General features: G+C 39.0%; 1 protein-coding gene, 2 long non-coding RNA genes and 1 pseudogene across 15 annotated transcripts in view; 3 read left to right on the forward strand and 1 right to left on the reverse strand.

The window, feature by feature from the left end:
- Positions 1 to 7,158: 7,158 nt before the first annotated feature.
- LOC112199377 lies at positions 7,159 to 13,267 on the forward strand (annotated as a pseudogene).
- Positions 13,268 to 13,791: 524 nt separating this feature from the next.
- Positions 13,792 to 15,712, forward strand: LOC112199151. Its single transcript, XR_002936042.2, has 3 exons — positions 13,792 to 14,126; positions 14,466 to 14,606; positions 15,280 to 15,712. It is a non-coding gene; the product is annotated as an uncharacterized LOC112199151 (long non-coding RNA).
- A 6-nt stretch (positions 15,713 to 15,718) lies between these two features.
- LOC112199149 lies at positions 15,719 to 19,440 on the reverse strand. 2 transcript variants are annotated; one of them, XR_005809115.1, is made up of 4 exons: positions 18,810 to 19,433; positions 18,160 to 18,261; positions 17,427 to 17,754; positions 15,719 to 16,354 (listed from the first exon to the last, which is right to left on the reverse strand). It is a non-coding gene; the product is annotated as an uncharacterized LOC112199149 (long non-coding RNA). The 2 variants fall into 2 exon arrangements; XR_005809114.1 differs by having other exon boundaries at positions 17,427 to 18,261; positions 18,810 to 19,440.
- Positions 19,441 to 21,104: 1,664 nt separating this feature from the next.
- Positions 21,105 to 26,146, forward strand: part of LOC112199148 (disease resistance protein RGA2) — a 54,304-nt gene continuing 49,262 nt past the window's right edge. For 7 of the 12 annotated variants that reach the window (XM_040517559.1, XM_040517554.1, XM_040517555.1 and 4 more), the window contains exons 1-4: positions 21,106 to 22,429; positions 22,537 to 25,072; positions 25,167 to 25,446; positions 25,993 to 26,097. In XM_040517559.1, coding sequence (XP_040373493.1) covers positions 21,269 to 22,429; positions 22,537 to 25,072; positions 25,167 to 25,177 — 3,708 coding nt within the window. In that variant the 5' untranslated portion in view covers positions 21,106 to 21,268 and the 3' untranslated portion in view covers positions 25,178 to 25,446; positions 25,993 to 26,097. Of the gene's footprint in view, positions 22,430 to 22,536; positions 25,073 to 25,166; positions 25,496 to 25,992; positions 26,098 to 26,146 lie in introns of all 12 variants that reach the window. The other 5 variants (XM_040517553.1, XM_040517550.1, XM_040517560.1 and 2 more) reach the window with 5 other exon arrangements.

Consider the following 26,146-nt stretch of genomic DNA (forward strand, 5'->3'; position numbering starts at 1 on the left):
CGGCGAATTCCAAAATCACACTCATTTCCCCTTTTTCCCTAGGAGCTTTTGTCATCAACATGACATCAAAGGCGAAAATCAATGAATCACCTTCTTATCCTCAACACAGAGTACAATTCGTCACCACTGTGGCTCTTAAGATAAATCAAACCATCAATCAATACAATCAAGAAGAAACAAGGCAATCACATATCAAAACAAGCCAAACGATTCATAGTAACCCCTGCATATAATTTAGTTCAGGAGGTCACATTAAATCAAGCAATTCAAGACAAAGTAGTCATCGAAGTCCCACACTCTAATGTCTGTAGGTAGCCCCAACCATCACAGCAGTCCTCTCGATCTTTGTTAACTTAATAACAACTCAGCTCCGCTACCGAGCAATCATCACACTGATCATCACCTAGATTTCAAGGATCATCACATAGATTCACGCAGATATCGCCAATCATCACACAGATAGCGATCACCACATAGATTTCGCTGGTCACCACATAGATAGCGATCATCACATAGATTTTGTTGGTCACCACATAGATAGCGATCATCACATAGATTTCGCTGGTCATCACATAGATAGCGATCATCACATAGATTCACGCAAATATCGCTAGTCATCACACAGATAGCGATCATCACATAGATTCATCATACTGATGTCATCAATTCATTACACAATTATTCCTACCCAAGCTTTACATGACAATCATCACAAAGATTCACCACGAACCCACTAATACATGAATACATATGTATATATATACATCCCATAATATATATATACACACACATAATCATCCACTCAGATTGCCACAATAGCAACTATAGTCGTAGTTAACCTAATAACTCCAAGACAATAGGGTAGTCATGCTCATAACAAATATCGACCATATTCATAACAAATATTGATCCTGCTCATAACAAATATCGATTCTACTCATAACAAATATTGATCCTGCTCATAACAAATATTATCCTGCTCATAACAAATATCGATCATACTCATAACAATATCGATCCTACTCATAACACATATCGATCATACTCATAACAAATATCGATCCTGCTCATAACACATATCGATCATACTCAACAAACGATAACGGAAATTCGTTCACTAATGAACCTTGTGAGATTACTCACCTTGAATCTCCCGCTGCGTCTTCAATACAGAACAAGGCAGCCAATCCACAAAATAGCCGTCCGAGGAGTACTACGTCACGTACCTAAGGAATTACAGCTCTCATTCAGTCAACGAATCACAAGGGATAACGTTCGAAACCCTAAATCGAACCAAAATTCCCAAGGTGACGCCAAATGAGGCGAAACCACATCCGAGACCTCCCAAAGTCCTCGGAATACGTCCACGATCGATGTGACCAAACCACATGTCGATCGGACGCTCAAATCCTCAAGGATCGAATAAATCGATCGGTATGAAACTGCAAAAATCATAACAATCCCATACGAACTCCAAAATTTGCATATTATATATCGAAACGCTTGTATCAACGAGTAGAACATATATAATACCAAAAACAGTTCCTTAAGTGGCCGGAACGCCACCACAGACGGTGGTGCACCGCCGCCGGCCAAAAACACATTATTTCACAAAACTCCCAACATCAAAGTTCTTCATCTAAGCATGCTTGTGAATTCTCATAACTAGCTCGAAGTCAGAAAACAAGCATAAGGGGTCGAAAACTACCTCACAAGCCGTGAACAGTAATCCAATCCGAGTTGATCGAAGTTTCACGTGAATCGATCCAAACAACCACCAAGGATCGATCGACGAGGCCGCTCTGAGTTCAACCAAGAAGACTTGAAGCCTTGCCGACGTCGGAACAAGGAATTCCGACCAGGTCCGAAATCCACAAACTGAACTGCCTTGCAGCGCCGAGGTGAAGGAGAATCGGCGCTAGAGGACACCAGAGAGACGACCAGACGGAGGAGACGATCCTATCTGGAAAGTTTCGTCGCCGGAGACCGCCGCAGTTCGCCGGAAAAGTCGGGTCGGATCGACCGGGTCCGGGTCGGGTCAGTCGGATTATTTCGATTCTGAAGGTGCAGCCGAGAGAGAAGAGAGAGAGAAAGTAAACTTCCGAAAATGGAAGTAATGAAAATAGTAAGTTTCCAACTTGGGAAACTTCTATTTATACCAAAATGGAAATTCCTTCCAATGGCCATAACTTTCTCATACGAACTCCAATTTCCGCGTTCCACATGTCCACGAACTCGTATCGACGCGCTCTACAACTTTCGTGAAGGAAGTTTTTGGATAATCCCAACGAATAAAAAGTCAACCTTTGGCAACCCCCCTAAAACTATATTCTTCAATTAATTATTCGCCCGAAACACTTCCGCTCCATCCACGAGCCACGAAACCGTCCAATAGTTATAAAATTAATTCTGGAAAATTCTCGGAAAATAATTACGAATTTCTGGGGCATCACAAAGCTTGAATCTCAGAAAATTCCCACTCTTGAAAAAATCAAGAAACTACTCGAACAGAATATCGATGTAGATCCTCAGAAGTTTTGGGAAAAAGACCTAGTGGTCTGTGAATTGAGATTGCATGACACGAATGCCATCTGCCATGTCAAAGCCATTCCTTAATACAAAGAGGAAGATCAGAAAGAATTCAGAAAAGATATTGAAGATCTCCTGAACAAGAGATTAATTCAACCTTCCACTAGCCCTCATCATGCTCTAGCATTCTACGTGAGAAATCATGCAGAAAACCTCAGAGGAAAAGCTAGAATGGTAATTGACTACAGAGATGTCAATAAGAAGACTGTCAAAGACAGTTATCAAATTGCTCAAGTAAGAGTATTGATCAACCAGCTCAGAGGAGCTAAAGTCTTTTCGAAATTCGATGCAAAGTCGGGTTTCTGGCAGGTCAAGATGCATCCTGAGAGTATTCCTCTCACTGCATTTGGAACACCACAAGGTCATTACGAATGGCTGGTAATGCCTTTTGGTCTAAAGCAAGCTCCCTCAATCTTCCAAAGAAAGATGGACAACATCTTCAAACATGTTGCGGAGTTCTGCGTCGTCTATATAGATGACATTCTGGTCTTCTCCAAAAACAGAGAAGAACACATGAAACACCTCCACGAGGTTGTAAAGCTGATAGTTCAGCATGGAATTATACTAGGAGAAAAGAAAATCTTCTTTATCCTCGATGAAGTTGATTTCCTAGGAATAAATATCAAGAATGGAGTAATAAAACTCTAACCTCATATCCTTCAGAAGATCTGGAAATTCCCAGATAAAATTCCTGATGCTAAAAGTCTAGAGAGATTCTTTGGTGTCATAAATTATGGAAGAGATTTCATCCCTAAAATCTCAGGGTTAACAGCAATGCTATCTTCTAAGACAAGTTCCAAAAGAAAATGGAACTTCACTGAAGATGATGAAAAAATTGTGAAGCAGATAAAAAATCTCTGCAAAAACCTCCTTCCTCTTCAACAACTAGAAGAGAATGATGAAATTATCCTCCAAACAGATGCGAGTGATAATTACTGGTCCGGTGTGGTTCTGGCAAAAACGCCTGGAACTAACATTGAAAAGATCTGTAAATTTTATAGTGGCAAGTTCAGCCCTGCAGAACTGAATTATCCCACAGGGGAAAAAGAAATTTTGGCTGTCAAGAAAACAATTTTAAATTCTCCAGCTTTTCTTGGAAAACCCTTTACTGTCCGCACTGATTGTGCTAGAGTAAAGAATTTTAAGAATTTTAAACTTGACAAAGCTGCTGATAGAGGAAGATTAGCAAATTGGCAATTATTTCTTAACCAATATGATTATACTGTTGAATTAATTGCAGGAAACAAGAATTATCTTCCAGACGCATTGACCAGAGAAATGGCAATGTTTAGCCAAAGAGATGACGACGAAGGTGGTAATCCCAGAAGCAGAAGAACTGGGAAAGAACAGGAACCTGAAGAGGATCCCAAAGAAACCAAAGAAAAGGTCCTTAAAAGGTTTCTGCTAAGCTCGAAAGGCTTGGCCTCAACTGATCAATCCCAGGGTAAAGGATTGGCTAGCCCGTCTCAAATGGCAGACGGTAAAGGCTCATCAAGACCGTTGATGGCTGCTGCTTTGCCAAAAAGCAGACCAACTCCAACTGGAGTTATAAATGTTTTTAATTATGAATTAAGAACTTTTGATACTCCTGTGTTCAGAACTGGCAGGAGACTAGCTTATCATCAGAAGGCAATCCTGGATAATCTTTTATTTTCCTTTCAAGAAAGAAGCAGTGGTCTGATGTTCCTAGCTCTCTTTGCACTAGCTGAAGAACTCTACGAAAATGGCAAGCCACAATTCTAAGAAAGTCATACACAACAGAGTGCTGTAAGAAAAGAAAAAATTCACTTCCTTGAAAGTCCAGAAAGTGCTAGGATCCCTATCATGGCACTCAATGAATCAGACTGGCATGAATTCCATAGTCTGATAGGAAGGCATAATCCAGAAGACCTAGTTCCTCCAACTCTCTTTATTGTTTCAGGACCTTATGTTGGGAGATACTTAGTCAATGTTCAGAGTGAACATCCTCAAGAACACAAGCTTTGGCTTGTTGAAAATGGTTTTGTCCATAATCTGTGGACCAAAACAAATGATGATCTGAAAGGTTTGCCACCTATTATTGTCAACACAGTCAAAAATATAAGAAAAAATGACTTTATGCTTTGTCTGAAGTTCAGATCCACTCCTCTAGAATGGATCCAGAAGGCAAACGGTGAAGTTGAATATATTTCTCCATATCACTATGTGAGAATTATTCAAAGGAAATATCTTCAACCAGCCTGTGTAGGGTACAATGGTCAACCAAACTCAAGCATTCCATGGATGAAGGCCATGACTCTAGAATACATCAAGAAGATCATCTCTGAAGATATCCACAATACCTTCCTGGCAGCAGGAGAGAAAACTATTATCACTGTTACGATCATCCTGATGTAGTCAGCAGTGACCTATTCCTATCTCTCACCAGAAAAGAGATAGATTCGACAATGGCATGTATGCACTGGGTGGAAAAGCTTGAAAATGACAACCACTACAAAATGTATGTTGATACTGACGTCGAAGATAATGCTACCACTGTTAGAATGGCCCAGGCAGACAACAGCTCCTTTGTCTTTGGCCACAATTCAGAAACAGACGAGAATATGTAGCATCACGGGTGAAGCCACAGATGAAAGAATAAAGCATCAAAACAAATTGCAACTGTTATCTTTTTCAAAAAAGATACCTTTTGCTTTTCAAAAAGAAGAAAGTGAAAAACATTTCACCCAACCACTTTTGCTTTTCCCTGTCCGACCTTCACCAGCAGAAGCACTCAGAAAAGCAGAAGTTCACGGAGTTTTCCTGTACATTTTTATGTTTTGAATTCCAGTTTGAGTTCCGCTCTCTATATAAAGAGCCTTTAGTTTCATTTGGAAGAGATCAGAAAAAATTCCTCCATCAAAACTTTTCATATTTAGTCTAGATCAGAAAATTGAGTAGAAGAGTCTTCTCTCAAAGAGTACGAAAGCCATAGTAGCAGTGTGCTTTCCTGTTCGGTGTGCAGTAGTGTGCTTTCATTACAAGTAAGTACCTGTTCTCATTCTTATGGATAGCTAAACAGCTTTTGCTGTTTACCTGAGAATGAGGCTCTGAATGTTTAGACATGTATATATATTGAAATAAATAAAACCAGATGCCTATCTATTTCTTTAAATATTGTTATATCCTTTTCAGTTTAGTTTCTTTCATGCATCTCTTTCTATCTATTCTCTGTTCATATCCTGTAGAAACCAGAAGTTTCAAAATTCTCTGTTTATCATATGAAACCATTTTTATGCCTCTGAAAAAGACAAGCAGCAGTGATTCCGCCTGTTAAAGTATCAGCAAGGCAGGGAGCAGTTAGGAGAAAAACTTGGGCATGTTGAAGGCTAGATTTGTTTTCTTTCAACAAGCCTAAAAAGGATTTACTAAGGTAAATAGGTTGAATCCAGAGACCTAAAGGTCAACATAGGATACTGTCCTTTGTGGTCTTTTCACAAAAGAATAGTAAGATACATAAGCACGTGTGTAGTTAGGCACAATACTTGGGATATTTGGGTAAACGGGAAATAGCCCTTCATGTTAACTTAATTGGGGACAATAAACCAACATTATTGGGAGGCAATAATCTGTCTATTGCCCCCCAATAGACCACTCTAAAAATCACCAGTTTCTATCATTGACAGATTATTGTACTTTAATAAACTCAAAATAACATAAGACTTATCAAAGCTCTAATTTTAGCAATAAATGAACCACAGTTAAGAAATTATTGGGGGGCAATAATCTGTCTATTGCCCCCCAATAGACCACCAAAAAGACACTCAATTTTCAATCAACAACAGATTAGTGTGTTTTAATAAACAACGCAGTGATTATTGCCCCCCAGTAGACATATTATTGGGAGGCAATAATCTTTTTTCTTTATTGGGGGGACAGATGATGCCGGTGCGAGCCCCGACCCGGAACAAAACCCGAACCTGAACTCCATGGCTTGCAGAGGTTGCAATTGCGACTATCCTCTTCTTCTTGCGTCTTCTTCGCGTGGCAGTGGTGCTCGGGATCGGAGATGCAATTGAGGTCGACTGCGACAATAACAGATCCAGCACATTGCCGATTGGAGATTGAGGGCAAAGGGACGACGGAGAAAGATAAAGAAGAGGAAGTAATCGGACTTGGAGGTCGCAGAGGACGTAATCGGACTTGGTGGCAGAGGACGTAATCGAAGGGTCTTGGCGATATTCCTGCAATGAACTGAGAGAGAGTATGAGGGCAATACTGTCAAACACTCTTAGATTTGGTAAATGAGGTTAAAAAACTCTTAGTGGAGTAAATGGACAATTTTCAGGCTAAAATTGGGTAAGTGGTCACGGCCCCTTATTTTAATACATATTTCTCAATTTTTTCACAATTAAGTTACCAAAGTGATATATTTGAAACTTGAGTGATCATTTGTGAAATTTTCCCTCATTTTATGTGATCTTATCCGCACTGTGTTTTACCTTTGCATGAAACCTCTGCGTTGCTATTGGCCCGTTCCTTTTCAAAACGAGACTTTTCTTTACAGTCGTTAGCAAAAGAAGAAGCTGAACGTCGCGTCACTAACCATGTCTCTTGCTTATATCTCTGAGACCCAAATCCCTCACCGGCCTTCCACACCTTTCTGCTACTTCACCTCTCAAATGGGTCTCCACAGCCACCACCCAAAACCCAGACGACCATCTGCGTCCCTTCTTCAAATCCAGAACGAACCGAACCCACATCGGCTACGAGCGCCAATTGGTCTCTCTTTTAAAATCCTGCGCAACCCTTTCTGCCCTCCTCCAAGGCCAGCAACTCCATTCCCTTGTTCTCAAGTCCGGTCTCGACTCTAACACTTCATCAACAACAGTTTGATCAGCATGTATGCCAAATGCGGCTCCATTTCCGGAGCCGAATCGTTGTTCGGCTCTTGTTCTGTGCCGGACGCGGTTTCCTGTAACATCATGGTAGCTGGGTATGTGAAATCTGGTGACTTGCACAATGCGCGCCAGGTGTTTGATAAAATGTCTCGTATGCTACTATGATAATGGGTCTTTCTAGAAATGGGTTTTGGAGAGAAGCTGTCGAGGTTTTTAGGGATTATGGGAATGCCGGTGTGATGACGAATGAGCTGACAATGGGGACTGTGATCTCGACGTTTTCGCATTTGGGTGGGATTTGGAACTGTAGATTGCTTCATGGTTTGGTGGTTAAGTTGCAGCTTGATGGAATGGTGCTTGTTTCGACGAATTTCGTGAAGGTGTATTGTGCTTGTAAGAGTGTGTGGGAAGCGAGAAGTTTGTTTGATGCGATGCCCGAAAGGAATATAGTTTCGTGGACTGTCATGTTAAATGGGTACTCTAAGGCTGGACTTGTGCATTTGGCCAGAGAGTTGTTTGAGACGATTGATATGAAAGATGTGGTTTCGTGGGGTACGATGATTGATGGGTATGTGCAAGTGGAGTGCTCGAGTGAAGCTTTGATGATGTATCATGAAATGCTGCGTGCCAGGTTGGGACCGAATGATGTTATGCTTGTTGACTTAATTTCAGTGTGTGGGAGGTTGGAGGCGATTCATGAAGGTCGGCAGTTTCATGGGAGAATTGTCAAGGAGGGTTTTGACTGTTATGATTTCATACAGGCAACGATCATAAATTTTTATGCAGGTTGTGGGGAAATGATTGCTGCTCATCTTCAGTTTGAAAAGGCATCAAGGAGCATGTAGCATCTTGGAATGCTCTTATTGCAGGGTACATAAGAAATCAAATGATTGACCAAGCAAGTCTATTGTTTGACGAGATGCCTGAAAGGGATGTTTTTTCATGGAGTTCCATGATTTCGGGTTACACACAGACTGAGCAATCTAAATTGGCTCTGGAACTTTTCCAAAGAATGGCATCTAGTGGGATACAACCAAATGAAATAACAATGGTAAGCGTTTTGTCTGCAATCGCTGATTTAGGCACATTGAAAGAAGGAATATGGGCTCATGAATACATATGTGAAAATTCTATTCCTCTGAATGACAATTTGAGTGCAGCTATCATTGATATGTATGCCAAATGTGGGAGTATCAATACTGCCTTAAAGGTGTTCTATCAAATCCAAGACAAAACCTCTTCTGTCTCACCATGGAATGCCATTATATGTGGGTTGGCGCTGCACGGACATGCAGCAATGTCTCTTGAAATATTTTCAGACTTGCAAAGGCGTGATATCAAACTCAATTCAATAACATTCATCGGAGTCCTAAGTGCTTGTTGCCATTCTGGTTTGGTGGAGGCTGGGGAGAGGTATTTTAAGAGCATGAAGAATGTATACCACATTCAACCAAACATTAAGCATTATGGTTGTATGGTGGATCTCCTGGGTAGAGCTGGCCGAGTAGAAGATGCTGAGAAAATGATAAGAAGCATGCCCATGAAGGCTGATGTTGTGATATGGGGCACATTATTGGCCGCATGTACAACACATGGGAATCTAGAAATAGGAGAAATGGCTGAAAAGAATTTGAAACTGTTGGATCCATCTCATGGGGCAAGTACAGTTCTCATGTCCAACCTACTTGCAGATGCAGGGAAGTGGGAGGAAGCCTCTTTGGAAAGGCGAGTAATGCAGAGCCTAAGACTGACGAGATCACCAGGGCACAGTGATGTTGTTTGGTAAGGGTAACTTAAATATCGAGTTTGGTTTTTAAGAATCCTCCTAGGAGATATGCTTAAGCTGGCAAGAAAAACCAACTTCGGTGGATGGAAGGAACCAAATTTTTCATCCTGTCAGATTACGTCCGAAGTCTAAGACAAGATATATTCCAAGGGAGGTGATCGATTTAGCAACTCTTCTGCACATCAGGGAAGGTTGCTTAACTTTGGTCCAGAGATCACCAGTTGCAAAGGGCTTGAATTTCTCTGTTTTCCTCTTTCAAGCTCCATTGAAGGTAGCTTCCAAGCTTAAAGCATCAACTTTCAATATTTGTAGAGTCACTTTTTTTTTTCTTTGTTCCATTACACTGTTGTATACATAATAACGCATTTGAACTTTTTATATGAAGTATGGGATCATGCTTGTTTTAATTGGGATTCAAGAACAAAATCAGATACTCCTTCGTTTATTTTCAGGTTCTTGGTGATTTAACCATAATCAAATTGTTTTATCATGGTTTGTACCCTTAAGGCTTGCTGTTGTACTGTGGTGTCATTTTTTTGTTTTATTTGAAATGTTTCTTGGGTTTGTTACTGTGATTCAATGACTGTCAGGTAGTTTTTTCATTTCTGATTGAGTGGCATTCGATAATCCTATTGTGAAACATTCACAAGGTAATATTTTTTTTTATGACATAAGAAATGACTGAAATATATAAATGGGTGGCGCAAAAGTTTCTTTTCACTCATTTGCAAGTGAAAATAACAATTATCAGATTGGGAATGAAAATCTTGGAATAACTACAGAGCCCATGATGACATTGCATGCTACATAGAAGCTCCATTCTCCAAAATAAAAAGGGGCAAATATTCAAGTATACAAATATGTCTTTTCTCATTTGTCATCCATTGAGCTTAGAAGTGGGAATGGGTCCAACAGATGCAGATATGCACACTCAATGTGGTATCCAGGTTCTCTGCAAAAGTTATGTACTAATCACTTTAGGGTTCTAGTGTAGAAGCAAGCACATATGGTGGTGAACTCGTGATTTTAACTGAATTCTTCATGTAATGCGTGACTGATTTTTTCTTCAATAGTGAATTATGCACACAGTAATCTTCAAACTTTTCGTATCTCATTTTCCTTTATTTTTTTGCTTTATTTTACAGGAAGCTGACCAGGGACAAGAGAGATGGAAAGAGTTTAATAAATTGATGTTGTCAGTGAGCCTCTAAACGTTGACAGGCATATGAATATCCCTAAGTGGGTGAGGAGGAGTACTGCAAAGTTTTTTTGGCCGATAGCTATTTCAAGAACTAATCCATGAGTTTGTAGGGTAAGTTTGATCATCACTGGTTTTCCTATTCCATAGACTTAGTCTACTGTATGGTATATGCTTGTCCACATATTTCTTTTAGATTAGCAAGTAAACATATTTTGAATGATTTTTAAAGTTCTTGGGCTTCAATAACTAATTTCAGATGATATAAACATGATTAAATAGTATGCGATTGTTTATATGTCCCCTTATTGCTTGCTGTGATACAGTAGTCTAAGTATTTTGTTTTAGTGCTAATTCTTTCTGGGGTTTTGTTACTGCTATTCAATGTTCTGTAGCTGATTTTATATTGATGGAATTGAATTTACATTGAGATAACCCTTCTGAAAGAATGTACAGGCTGGTTGCTAGGTAAACTGTACAGCATAAAAAGGTAGAATCAAAATAAGTGACACCATATTTTGTTCACTCACATGAGTAAATTCCGAATCATGGTTATGTGATGAAACCCAAGAACAAATTTCATAATAAGTGGCAATATCTTCTTTTCAGTTATCTAGGCTTGTTTCTGACTTATAGGTTTAGGCTGAAAATCAGTTTTACAAGTGGAAACACATGCACTGAATACTATTTAATGTTCCCGTGAATGTTCAGCAAGTGAATGCAGAAAAAATTCAATGTCGGAAACATTAACAAGTAAACTGGTCTTTAATTCAATGTTTGCACTGATCAGTGTGTGAAAGGTAGCTTGGAGAAACTCTGGGTATTATAATTTCTTGTGAGTTGCGATGAACCACCACTTGAACATTAACAAGTAAACTGGTCTTTAATTCAATGTTTGCACTGATCAGTGCATGAAAGGTAGCTTGGAGAAATTCTGGGTATTATAATTTCCTGTGAGTTGCCTTACTGAAATTGTATTTATGCCAGTAGCCATCTCATTCATTTGTAGTGGCTTTTGACACACTCGTGATCTTTGGAACAATGACAAAAGTTTACCGGCGAAAGAAAAAGGTCCTTGCCAGGAACACAGCGCTTGGCTATAACTTACATGCTCTGAAATTTGAATGATTACAGTATTATAGTAGCATTTCATGGATTCTAGTTCAATTTATCTTCAATTATATGCCTCATTTCATCTTTTGTTACTTAATATTAGTAGAGATACCAATTATTTCAATTCATTTCCAATAATTTGTCTTGTTTCATCTTTTTCTTAATGGTCATACAGATACCTACTCCCTTGTGTGGTTGCTTCCGTAATTCCAATTGTTGGTGGGGGTGGGACTGGCATCGGTCACTGAGACCTTGTTTAACTGGTGAGATTCAAGTCATATATATCATTAATGCCCACAGAAAACATAGACAAGAAGCTACAGCATAAGAATTGATCGATGAATAAAGGTAAGATTTGATATATTGTTGTATTGCTTTGTATGTGAATACAGATTCTGGAGGGCTATGTCTTTTTTTCTTCTGCACTGGAGTGCTCCTACTTGAACTGCATCACATCCCTAAAAGAGGAGTTGGAATTTTTCTTCACATGTAATTCTCATAAGCATCAACTGTATTCAAATTCTCTCTTACCTCATTCCATAGTGAATTGCAGTGGTAGTTTGATGTGACTTCACTTGCAAGGTCTTGCATGCCAATTCAACAATTTTGGTATCACAATGTAAAGAGCTGACAGTATTGCAATTACTTAAACAATGATGCGGCTACTTTTTATTTATTTATTTAATTTTTTTATATTATAAAGTGATGTTTCTGCACATTGTGAAAGTGCATGACATGAATGACTTTAAAATTCAGTCAATGCCCCTATTGCAGCCTATTCTAATTTGCTCCAGTTCTTTGGCGCAGTTGATTCCGGGAAGAACAAGAGAGCCTGGGAGCAGTTCTTAGAATTGAGATGGGTGCTTTTGCAACACCAGTTATAAGGTCTTTTTCTCCTTTGACAACAGAGTTTGATCGCTAAAGCAGGTATTCGATTGGCCCTTGAAGTTGGAATTCTACCCCTTGAAGTAGAGCCTGATAGTATGAAGGCTGGTAGCTTGGTAACCTCTAATGACTTGTGTTGGGAGAAGAAAGGGGTAACTGCGGACGATAATAAATGCTGTTGAACTGTGGTGCACCGAAGGTCTGCTTCCAACTGAGGGAATGCAGCACAGTATTTCAAGGAATGTATTGATTTCTTTTGTAGTGAAATTGGGTGGAAATTATTTCAACAAAGTTTGAGTTGCTTTAAATTCTACTGTTAGATGTAGATCTAAGAGTGGTTGAGCATAATTTCTTTGCTCATTTACTGAGAAGGGCAATACCACTGCTTTACTGCTTTAGGATTTACGGTCTTCCTCAAGATCTATTGAGCAAATGCATGTTAGATCACAGGAGCAAGCAGAGAAGAGAAGGATCGGTCACAGAGTATGGGGACTTTGGGGAGAATTTGGAGTGATGAGATAGAAAGGCCCTCAAGTTCTAGAGCTTCCTAGAGGAACAAGGTGGCTAGCCTTACTCCTTGCTAAAATCCCCATTTACTCTTTGCTAAATTTCATTAAATACTGTACTTCAACGATAAAAATTTAAATATTAGTTGAATTTGTTATAATCTTTAGCTTCAGATTGTCTATCAGTTGTAACAACTATCAAGTTCCCTTACCCTTTGCAATGGCATTGCCTGATGCTTCAGAAGATATCTGATCGCTTGTATTGTATGGTCAGGACCTTTAGCTTCTCAACTCTTGTGCATGTATTTGTATGAGAAGGGATTTCAAGATATGAAACTAATCTTTTAGAAGTAAAGCCTCTGTTGGGGACGCTAGTCCATGTTTTCTTTTCTACTGTCTCTGTTACTTTGTTAGAGCTTTCCTCTAGATATTTGTTTATTAGTCCTCTTGAATTACTGGTTTACTGTGGAATTAATGTCTTAGCAGCTCACATTAGTTGAATCATTGGTTCTACTTTTCTGAGCCAAGGTTGTAGTTGAACTTGGGAAGCAGGCCACAACTTTATCTGGAATACAGATTTCTCTTTTATATGTTCAAGTAATAATTGCTAGGATGCTATTTACACTTTCAAAATGTTTATCCACACCAACCAACAAAATTTTAAACTCAGTGACTTGACATAACATCCTTCACCAAAATAGTCTTAAATCATAGAAGTCCGGTGGGAGAGTTCTGGAATACGCAGGCGGAAACTTACAGCCATTGGCAAGGGTGACGTGGCGCGAGGGGAGCCACTTATTTAGTCAAAGGAGGGGCTCAAAGTAATTTCGCAGTTGACGGTGCCGTTAGGGTAAAGCATGTTTTACAGAGTCCTTGTGGCGCATCAGTCACCACAACAGCATCCCATCCTTTCCTCTCCAAACCGCATCAACTCAGACCTCACCACTCCACGTCATAACCAAAATCCAATCTTTGAACACAAACCAAGGCCATGATTTTCGTGGGTTTTCCGGGAAAGCAATTGGGTTTTTGTTTGAAAGGAAGTTAAGGGTTTTGTGAATGCAAGAGAGGATGGCGTTGACGAAGCTGAGGAGCAGAGCAGAGCAGAGGGGAGAGTACTATCCCGGAGCGGTTTAGGTACTTGACCTAAGAAGCTCCTGACCATCCTGTGAGGTGGCCTTTGTTTCTGGGTAAAATGCTTCACTATCTTTGTGTGTGTGTGTATATATTTTTGTATTTTATGAGAAATTGGTGATGATTGGAAAAGTGAGCAAAATGAAAGATTGAGTCTTTGGGCTTGTGTTGAATTGGGGCTTGGTAGTGTGGCAATTTCATAGTATTGTTAAAACTTGTAGTTTGGTAGTACTAATTTGTTAATCTTCTGTAATTAACCTTAGGGGATGATGTTAACAATCCCTGTTGTTTGAAATTTGGAACTCTGCATGGGCATCATTTGTTTCTATTTTTATAATATCTATGATATTTTCTGTTATGTAGTTATTTATGACCCTGTTTCTCTGGATTTGTAGACAATAGCAAGACTCGAGAAGTTTAAGAAGACCCTGTCTGTGAAGCCCACAGCCCCAGATAGTGAATCTGGAGATGCTGATGGTGAAGATTTATCTGATTGGCAAAAATCTCGGTTAAAATTTGCTCCTGAGACTGGCAAGGTAAGCTTCTCTAGATCATATTTGATTATGCCTCTGCATTAATTAATTATGTTCACTCACTTACAAAGTATATCTGAATCAGCAACAATGCATGTCCTGAATGTAACAATATATTTTATTTGGCTTAAAATTTCCTGTAAATCACTCTGCAAATGACTCGCACTGAGGACGTAAACCACAGATATGAGCTAGCTCTTTAGTAGAGTTTTTTGAGAACAAAAAGGGAGAGATGAGAGATAGAGGTGAATAGAAGAGGAAGAAAAACTAAAAAGCACGGAGTACAAGTTAGGAGAGGTCATAATATGAACTTGTTGCTGAACAATAAGGTAATGTAGAACAACTAATTGTCTAATTTGGTAATCACCTTTAGCAAACCAAGTTGGAAGTTGGGGTCAGGAAAATTCTTTGGAATGATCATTGAATGGTGTTAATAGTTCTTGATTACCAGATGACATTTGTTTTTAATAAAGTTTAGTAATAGCCAACTTAATTAAAGGGCTTTAATACTAGCTACTATCTCCTTACCGAAGAGAAATGCCCTTGAAATTGCTGTTCACTAAGTGTAGAATAAATTCACTGTTGGCTTAACATGATGACTCTAATGATGCTTGGAAGATCTATTTGAGTGCTCCTCAACTAATGGTGTTTCTGTTTGCACTGATCACTTGATCAGATTATCTCAGGAAAGATCATAGTGCAGGGAAGATCATCCAAGTCAACAAAGGTTGGGGATATCAAGAAAGCTTGTAAAAGACGGGTAAGAGGCAGAGAAGATGGCTACTGATGTCAATTCATATTTTGCAGTCATCAATTGATGCTTGAAACTTGCTTTATCCTCTCTGACTTCTGCAAGAAAAACAGAGGCCAATGTCAATAGGCTCGATATGTTTTTATACGTGAAAAAATTCTATGTAGTCTATAATTGAAAGATGGGACAACATTGCTTTTTGGTAACTAGCTGAGTGTTGAGAAGCACTATCTAGTATCAGAGAAACATTATCTTCCGCATTTTTGCTGCAAAAAGGTGCTGGCCATGACTAGCAATTTAATCATATGCTTTGACATTTGTGAAAAGAAAATTAGCAATTCCTGTGGTTATAAAGCAACTATCGTTCTCTTAAATCTTACACTTTTTTTTCCAAACGAATAGGTAATCATTCATTAATCATAAGAAAGGTTACAAACTTACAAATATTAGCATTGATATTTATCAATCACATAAGCCTGGCCCAATTTCAATACAAAAGATATTAATACATTCCTTCACTATGAATCTAGCCAACACATGAACCACTTTGTTGCATTCCCTCAGTTAGAAGCAGACCTTGGTTGCACCACAATTCTTCAACAGCACTCTTTTAGATCCCTCTGGGGTCTTGGGGATGTCTGATAAAATTAGAACGACACTATTATCATCCCACTCTCTGTCAGCACATCTCATTAGAGACTACCAAGCTACCAGCCGCTCTACTATCAAACTCAACTTCAAGATGGAGAATTCCAACTTCAAAGGCTAATCAGATACCTACTTTTCAGGCCATCAAACTCCATTGTCAAAGGAGAAAAAATCCTTATATGGTGTTAAGAAAGCACCCATTAATTCCATCTCATTTCTAAAAACTTCCCCGTCTGTGGATCTCTTGTAATTATAGAACCAGAACAAACTGATCATGGGCTGCAATAGGTGCATTGACTGCATTTTAAGGTCATATTCCTGTCATGATTTTCACAATGTGCAGACACATCACCTGAAAAAAATAGGCACATTTCATTGTTTACATGTTTGCAATACTAACAGCTATTTGCATTATAGATTCTGACCAAAATTGTTGAATTGCGAAAGCAAGACTTTGCAAGTGAAGTACATAAAACTATAAATGCAAATCTCTATGGAATGAGGCAAGTAACAAGAGGTGGTTCATCGCAACTCAGAGGAAATTATTAAACCTCGAGTAGCTAACTTTCTTGCATGCCATGCCATCAGTGCAAACATTGAATTAAACACAAGTTTACATGTTAATGTTTCCTACATTGAATATATCTGCATTTAATTGCCAAGCATTCATGATTCAGTGTAAGTTTCAGCAAACAGATGCTATTTTATGTGTCAGAAATAGACATCCATTGAATAAAAGAAAGAGGTATTCCATGCAATACTATGCACTAGACAAGAAATGACCATCTTATGCGCTGCTCATTAGTGAACAGCCTCTACTCTCAACAATATACATCAGTGCAGGAAATTACCCATGTTTTGATTTTTGAAATTAATGAGAACACAACCCTCAATTTGTCTGTAACTCTTCAATAAAAGGGACAAGCTTTCACTGAGAATTCTTTCATCTCAATTCACTCAACTATGCCAAGATCCAACAATTCCCAATTTACTTCACAGAAAAGATGCACTAAAAAGAAAATCGCTGAATAGCTACAACTAACAACTAGGAGAGCTATTTTAATATGTAAAGAAGAGCATATCCTACTTATAAAGAAATGAATCTTTGAAAAAGTGAAGAAAAAAAATGTATGAATCCATGAACAGGAGTCATGATAGTAATAAATTATCTGTATGATATAATTTACTCAACTATGCCAAGATCCAACAATTCCCAATTTACTTCACAGAAAAGATGCACTAAAAAGAAAATCGCTGAATAGCTACAACTAACAACTAGGAGAGCTATTTTAATAAGTAAAGAAGAGCATATCCTACTTATAAAGAAATGAATCTTTGAAAAAGTGAAGAAAAAAAATGTATGAATCCATGAACAGGAGTCACGATAGTAATAAATTATATCTGTATGATAGAGCAAGAGATACCTAGTACAATCTCACTATCTTTAACAAAGCCTCAGAGCACATTCCTTTCATTTTGTGCCACGTTCCATACAATCCCCAAACATCTGTTCCAGTTCCACTTGAAAACTACTGCATATAAATGAAAAGTATCACATCTCCTGATGCAGTCTGTAACAGAAAATATTTAGGGTCTAGGAATCAAGGGTCACAGTTTAGAATTTGTTAACCCAATTGAAAAGGTAGAGAAAATTAAAAAAAGGCAAAATATGACCTGTGTAAAACAAAAGAAGTCAACCACTGGAGGACTAGATACCAGAATACTTGTTCTTTCTATATGCTGATTCTACTCCTGCCAGGAGTGCCAGCTCCCATAAGCCATAACATTAGTTAAACTGAAGTTACAGAACACATAAATACAAACAAGACAAAACTATCATAACATTATGATAAAGGAAACAATGCTTTAATCTAAAGTAACCTGCAATTATGGGAAAGACCACCATTTGTGGAACCAAAGTGAAACCGAAAACAAAAACAAATACATAAAGCAGAAATTTAGTTGAAACCAAAAACAAAAGTTAAGTTGGCATGAAAATCGTAACTGGGTACCAAAGTAAAGGCAGAAGGAAACCCCCAGAAAGCAAATACATCAAATACTATCGATCAGAGAGATAAAAACATAAAAAGCATCTTCATTCATCTATAAGAAAAAACCCAGTTTTGAAATAGTAAATATTGAGGAAAAAGAAAGTACCTCAGCAGGGCACTATTACATATTTGAGTTTAAATAGACAGAGGCTCACTCTCAAACTGAAACTCTAGAACTTTGACTGCAGCTGCTGTCCCTGCCTTATACCTGCACAAAAGGGTTCATCAAAATTAAAATCCTTAAGGAGTTGACAAAGCACAAAGAAAAAGTGAACGTGACGCTAGTGTCGTAGATTGAAGGAAACTTAATTATAAATATCTGCTTGGTATCAAAGTGTGGCCAACAAAAGACAATAAAGTTAAAAGCTGTGAAGAGGTGGTGACATAGAAAGATCAAAGAAGAAGGGTTGACGGTGGCATTCTAATTCAATCATAAAAGTTTGATCTTTGACAATCAAGTGTGCAATGACACACCTTTGTTCGAGCACAGTATTATCAAAGCATTTATTGGAACCAAAATTGCCCAGGTACTAAAATTTGATTAACTCTTGTTCTCTTCCCTCACCTTGATAATTTGTTATGATATATTATAACCCAGTTAAACCAATATCAAAATCAAACAGAATAGTGAAGAAAAGCAACAATGAAGGCAAAAACACACAACTTCCATTCCCCAGACTAACACGGTAAGACTATAACATCTTAAATCCACAAAAATGAATGCATACTCAACTCAAAAGGAACCTGGTTGATTACCATATACCAGTTCAACCCGATGTCTTTTAAGTTTCAATTAGAGCCCAAACTCAATAACCCGATGTCTTTTATTGGTACGGTTTCTGCAACGGCTAGAATGAAACAGCGACCTTGAATCTTGAATCTTGATATCGCTTCTGCAAAGGCTATAATGAAACATGGGGCTCCGTTAAAAGCAGCAACCATTTATTCCCCTTCCTCTCGCTGTGGGTTTCCTCTCTCCTCGATCTCGTAAGAGCCGGTGGAGATAAACTTCGCCCTTCGCGCTTCTGCTCAGGCGATGGCCTGTTTCTGCGGCTTCTTGCCTTCTTTTTTCAATTCTGATCTTCGATTTTGTGTTTCCTTTTCGCTATGCTCCAATGTCTTCATCCAATTCCAATGTCCATAGCCTTTCAAAGATTGGAATTTGGTTAGACAGCGAAAGGGAGTGATTTGGTTATGAGGTCCAGTGGTGACAGGAGAGAGAGAGAGAGAGAGAGAAGTGATTTTGGGTCTGAGGAGGGGTTTGGAGAGGAATGGATGGGATGAACTCCAGTTCCATTGTGGTGGCTGACGAGGAGGGCTGTAAAACATTTTTACTCTAACGGCACTGTCAACTGTGAAATTACGTTGAACCTCTACATTGATCCATTAAGTGGCTCTCCTCGCGCCACGTTAACCTCTGCCAGTGGCTGTAAGTTACAGCCTGCGTATTCCAGCCTCCTCCAGTGCGGTGATCATCATTTTAATCATTCAAATATATATTCTTATGGAATCACAAATTGAAAGCTATGTAAAATTATTTCCCAGAGTCAAAATGAATGGACCACGAGCTACAATGATGAAAACAAAGCAGCTGTGAAATCCGCTGATTGAGGAGACTCATCAAGACTTTATGGAATGGTTCTTGAACCATGTCGAGTGAGTGAATGGTACCATCATTGAAGAACTGTTTTATTGTCAAATTGTCATTTGGAAGATGACGGTAGTTTGGAGTATGGATTTACCAACTGCTCTTGCTTGCTAAAGTACCACATTTATTTATCTACATTTTTGTTATTGATAGAGCTATAGCTTCAATAAAAATACGCATTAATTTAGTATAATCAGTAACTCAAAATCTGCACTGCTCTATCAATTCAGTAATCCAATGATATTTAGAAGGTTCCTGCCTTCCTTCCCAAGCTACTAGGGGCGGCTCTTTAGACTACTTTCAATTCTTAACTAAGGACACCTGAAATTTTGATATATCTATATTTTAAATATGAATCTGCTCAGGAAATCCCCTTCAAGCTACTATCAACATCTGCCATCCAATTTCTTGATGCTACTCATGCTAGGTGCTTGACTAGTCTCCTAGCTTGTTAAGTAGTGATAAATTTCTTGTCTATAAGAATGTCAGGGTCTGTGGAAAAAATTTTGAAAATAATTTTCTCGACTATAGGGATTTTTTAATATTTTTTTTAAGGAATTTGGAACCCAGCCAAGCTGAGAGGCTCATCCCCACGCCTGACTTATTGTACTAGCAATAGAATTATGCATCAAATGGGGGCATAAAACCTTGACCTCAAGCATCAGTATATATGAATTCTCAACGAGTACATCCTAAATAATATAGTAGGAGACTCGTTTAACCATATATCATTTAATTGATTAAAACTAACAAGATGGGCAAGTCTATAAGGATATTTCTTGTCTAGAAGGATATCATCTTGTTAAGGTGGAGATATGTAGTCGAGGCAAAAATATCTGGTCAAGGTGGAAGTATCCCGTAGAGGCAAGAATATCTAGTCGAGGAGGAAATAACTTGTCGAGGAATATCTCAAGAGAAGGGAACCTTTCACAGAGGATTCGAGTGAGGAGAGGTTTGCTGGAAGAAAAATCTGAGTAAAGTACAACCCCTTTGAGATACAATCCATTTGATGCATAATCCTTTTGAAGAAGAATCCTCTTGAGGTCGATGGAATGTGGCAGAATCCATCAGCAGGTTATTAGATCATTCAAGTCTGAAGCTAGCGGAAACACTTTCTCACGTTGCCCAAAGAGTGGGGTCATGAGTCCATTCTTGCTTGACTTGCAGACAAGCACACCACTACAAGCACTGGTCAGAATATTCGCTCAAGCTAACATATAAATACTTGGTGGAGTAAATATTCGAGGTAAGCAATCAACCCCATATGCCCATCTAACTTCAATTTTGAGATTTATAGATTTATTTTGTTCTTTTCAAAGCACCATTTTTTATTGCAAATACTCAAATAAACATAAAAGATTATTTTTACGTGCCATCGCATGTGTCACGCATTATTCAATTACAAAAAGTCAAGTCAAGGACTCTTGTCATCAAAAAAGTCGACGACTCTCGGCCTCTGTGACTATTTTTTTTTTTTTTTTTGAGGAGGGGCCTCTGTGACTATTGTTCACCATTGAGATTGAGTTTCAGAGTGAGAGAGATTCTTGCTTCTAAAGACGACGGAAAGATGCATGTACTCTCTGTCCTTACTCCCGTTGCCGGAGGAGTAGTGAGTAAGGTGGCTTTACTTGCTACTGATCAGTTGAGACTCGATATCATCTGGGGGTTCCGCGAAGAGATAAATAAGCTCAAAGAATCCTCAATTCTGATTGGAAATATAATCCATGATGCTGCTCACGAACCTGAAGATGAGGATCTGTGGGCAAGAGCCGAGTGGATGAAGAGGTTGATAAGCGTAGCCTATGATGCAGAAGATGTCCTGGATAAATTTCAATATGAAGTTTATCGGATCGTTATAAAGGAGACAAGCCTCGATAAGAAGATACTCGGCTTCTTCTGCAGCAATCCTCTTGTATTTCGTCTCAAGATGGCCCGCAATATTTACAATATCAACACGTCCTTGGAGGATCTCTACAAGCAAGCAGCTGGCGTGGGAGTCGTCAGATCAAATGGAGGTGCAGCAGCCAGTCAAGGTATGCAGGACAGGGAAACAACCTCATTCTTTGAGAAAAATGAATTCACCTTCAAAGATGCAATCACTGTTGGAAGGGATCAGGTTGTGTCAGATATAATTGCAACCTTGACCAACTCCAACAATCAAGAAAATATTCTTTCGGTGATGGGCATTGTGGGATTGGGAGGCCTAGGTAAAACAACTTTGGCTCGCTTAATTACCAAGCAACTGAAACAAGGTGAAATGGAAAAGCACTTTGATACAACGCTCTGGGTGTACGTATCTAATACTTTTCATGTCAATTCAATTTTACATCGAATGGTGCAATCATGTGGCGTGACAGGAATTGACCCTTCAAATCAGCAAGCATTGATGGAAAGCCTCCAGCAGAAGTTGGAACAGAAAAGGTATTTTCTTGTACTTGATGACGTCTGGAATGAGGATGCTAATAAGTGGAATGATTTGAAGAGTTGTTTATTGCAACTAAATTCTGCCAGAGGAAGCTCTGTGATTGTCACCGCTCGTAGATCCAATGTTGCATCAATCATGGAAACACTTCCTAGGTGGAATTTAGAAACTTTATCGGATGATGAATGTTGGTCCATATTGAAGGATAGAGCATTTGTAGATCCTAATGCTCCCATAGCTTCAGAACTAGAGGAAATTGGAAGGGACATTGCCAAAAAGTGTGCTGGTCTTCCATTGGCAGCCAAGGTACGGTATCTTCAATCACCTAGCTTATTGATTATTTAATGTGTAGAAGAACTATTTGATACATAGAGATTAAGTTATGCTGAAATTTAAAACTCAAATAACTACAGGTTTTGGGAAGCTTGATGCGTTCTAAGACCAGTATGAAGGAATGGTTGTCAATTCTAGAAAGTCCAATATGGCAGTTATCATCCGACAATGAGGATAGTAGGATCATGTCGGTTTTGAAGTTGAGTTATGACAACTTGAAATCACCACTGAAGCAATGTTTTGCATATTGCTCCATCTTCGAGAGAGGTTCCTCAATTGAAAGTGATAGCTTGATCCAACTATGGATGGCTCAAGGTTTTCTCCATCCTTCTTATGGTCACCAAACCAAGCAAGAGATTGAAATGGAGGATATAGGCAACAAGTATTTTGAGACTCTACTGGAGAACTCCTTGTTTCAAGATGCTACAGAGTATGAGGATGTCTGTGGTGTTATCATCACCCGATGCAAGATGCATGATCTTGTGCATGATCTTGCAAATGAAGTATCCAAGTGTGAGAGCTTGATGCCAGACTTCACTCATGAGAAGGATCATCGTGATATACTTATTCGACATGTTGCACGGATTCCTACTCCAACGCTAGAAGAAATGTCAGAAAGAAGTATTTTAAGACTGCGATCACTCTTTTCAAATGGCCCTGTCTCTAATACCATTTTCCAAAAGCTTACAACTTTACATGTCTTAAGTTTCTCTAGTGATGAGATTATGAAGTTGCCAAATTTACTCGGCAAGCTGAAGCACTTGAGGTATCTAGATCTTTCCTGTACAGACATTGAAGCACTCCCAAAGTCTATTGGCAAGCTCTATAACCTCCAAACATTGAGATTACCGCGGTATCTCATAGAGTGTCCGAAGGAGGTTCAAAATTTGATCAATTTAAGGCATCTTTATTGTGGTCTTGAGGGAATGAAATTTAAGGCTGGGGTTTTGGAGCGGTTAACTAATCTCCGAAGATTGTCTTCCTTTAATGTGGGTGAGGAGAGAGGTCCTGCAATTAAGGAGTTGGGTGGGTTGAACCAATTGAGAGGCCACTTACTTATTGATGGACTAGAACATGTAAGGGATGGAGAAGAAGCAAAGAAGGCTCGCTTAGTGCGGAAGAGTCACTTACGCAAGTTGACATTTGGATGGACACACTATTGGCTACGTAATGAAAAGCAGACGGATGTACTAGATGGCTTGGAACCTCATGGTAACTTGCAAAGCTTGGAGATTTACCATTTCAAGGGTGCTAGATTTCCGTCATGGATAACGAGTCTCCAAAATTTGAAGCAGATTCGATTAGTCGAATGCAACAATTGTGAAGGAGTCCCAACACTCGGCCATCTACCTAATCTAACATCTCTTGCGATTAAAAGGATGGAAAAGCTGAAACGTGTGGGAGCTGAGTTTTATGGTTATAGTGATACTAGCACAACTTTATTTCCAGCTCTGAAAACACTATCCATCTCTGAGTGCCGAGAGCTCATTGAATGGACGGAAGCACCGAGGATATTAGCTGAAAGAGAGGTCGTCGTCGTATTTCCTTGCCTCGAAGAGTTGAGGCTATCTGGTTGTGACAGCCTAGAGTCGATTAAGATCACACAGGGCATCGCAGCTCTCCGTCAATTGAAGATCGATGATTGTATGGGATTATCAAGCCTAGAGGTTGGGCTCGATTACTGCACCTCTCTTCAGCAATTGAACATCTTCAATTGCGGTAATCTGATGACAATTCCAACCGCACAAGGCATGCCGTCTCTCCGGAAATTGAATATCGAAAGTTGTGAGGGATTGTCAAGCCTAGGAAGTGGGCTCAACTACTGCACCTCTCTTCAGGAATTGAAGCTATTGAGATGTGATAATCTAACATCAATTCCAATCACACAGGGCATCACATCTCTCCGGAGCTTGACGATTGTTCGTTGTCAGAGATTATTAAGCCTACCGAGTGGGCTCCAATTCTGCACCTCTCTTGAGGATCTGATGATAACTCGTTGCTCTAGTCTAGTATCATATGTGTGCGACCCCCCGGACTCAACGAATCAACCGAAGGAAGTCTCTACAGGAGTTGCTGAGTATTTGTCTGTACAGGAGGAGGATTGCCCTAGTCTAGAATCTATTCCGCCTAATCTCCATCAGTTGTTGATATGTCATTGTGGGAAATTCAAATATGTACCCACAGGAGGATTTCAACGCCTCACTCGTTTGAAGAGGCTCACAATTGGTCCCTTCTGGGAGGAGCTGGACGCCTTCCCTGATTTTCAGCATCCACCACCACATGATTCACAACTTGAAGACTTAGAGTTGCACGGGTGGCCTAAGGTCAAGTCTCTGCCCCAACAAATTCAGCACTTGACTTGTTTAAAAGAACTCTGGATAAGTGATTTCAAGGGACTAGAAGCTCTTCCTGAGTGGTTGGGAAATCTTACATCTCTTGAGGCTCTGAAAATCGGGCTTTGTGAGAATCTCAAATATCTACCTACACAAGATGCTATGAAAAACCTCACCGAATTGAAGTCGCTCTTCATTAGGGGATGTCCCCTGCTCAAAGAAAGATGCACCAAGGAGACTGGCCCAGAATGGCCCAAGATTTCTCACATCCCAGATCTTCGGTGTAATTTAATTCTGACCAAATTCTTCTTATTTTCTCTTTTCTACAAATCTCTTTCTTAGTATATATGTCTCATTTTTCATCTTTCTTAACTCAGTTTGCGATTGAAGATATGCAATACCTGCCTGACAAAACTACAAGTTTGGTCCTTCTTTTAAGAAGAAAATGTGATATCAATTGATCTCATTCAAGTTACAAGGTTAATCAATTCCCAATTGCCAGAGATTTAGTCCGATTTCCAATGCATTAACTAATCGTTGGCATAAATTATATCTTAGCCGGCTCTATCATACTTAATGGGAAGACTGATCAGATGATGCTGAGTGGGTGAAGATCCAGTTGCAGTAGTTCATTCACCTTTCCCATGCCATGTACAGGTTATTTGCTATGTTTCATTGAAGATGAGGTGACCATGATACCGGAGAAGTATACTTTAATCATTTCAAACTAATCATATTATAACTGCTGTCACATGGATGATATAGATACTATTAGAAATCAGTTTAGGATATCTCTTAGAATTGAACATTTTTTCCATGATTTGGTTTGGATGCCATGTTCCTTTCTTTAAGGAAGACTTGCAATGAAATAAAAACATATAACTACCTTTTGATTAACAGTTGATTCCTCGATTACACTGGCAATTATCATTCCTTGCTGATTTAATATTAAGTAATCTTTCTTTCTACAAATATACAAGGTCTGGATTTCTTTTAACTGCAGCCAGAGTTATCTTAAACCAGTGATGCAATGACTTGCTAAAGAAGTCTCCCCAGTATTGTTTTCTTCATTCGTTTATGAAACTTAATGAACATGGCATTTATCAATGCAAGCCTACTAGGATGATTTCTTAATTACTTTCCTTAAATTTATATTCATAAGTTCTATTGTCATTATAACCTTTTTTACTTTCTTTCTGTCAGGTATGGCATCAGGTATATGAATGTAGGTGTATATGTGGAAGCTACGCAATCAAAATATGCACTGAGGACAGCCGACGTGAGTGGCTGACATCTTATATTCCAAAGGTAGAGTGTAATTTGGTGTTTGCTCTTGTTCCCTCTGTTGTTTCATTTA

This window comes from Rosa chinensis, chromosome 4 (genome assembly GCF_002994745.2).
Source record: "Rosa chinensis cultivar Old Blush chromosome 4, RchiOBHm-V2, whole genome shotgun sequence".
Lineage (NCBI taxonomy): Eukaryota > Viridiplantae > Streptophyta > Magnoliopsida > Rosales > Rosaceae > Rosa > Rosa chinensis.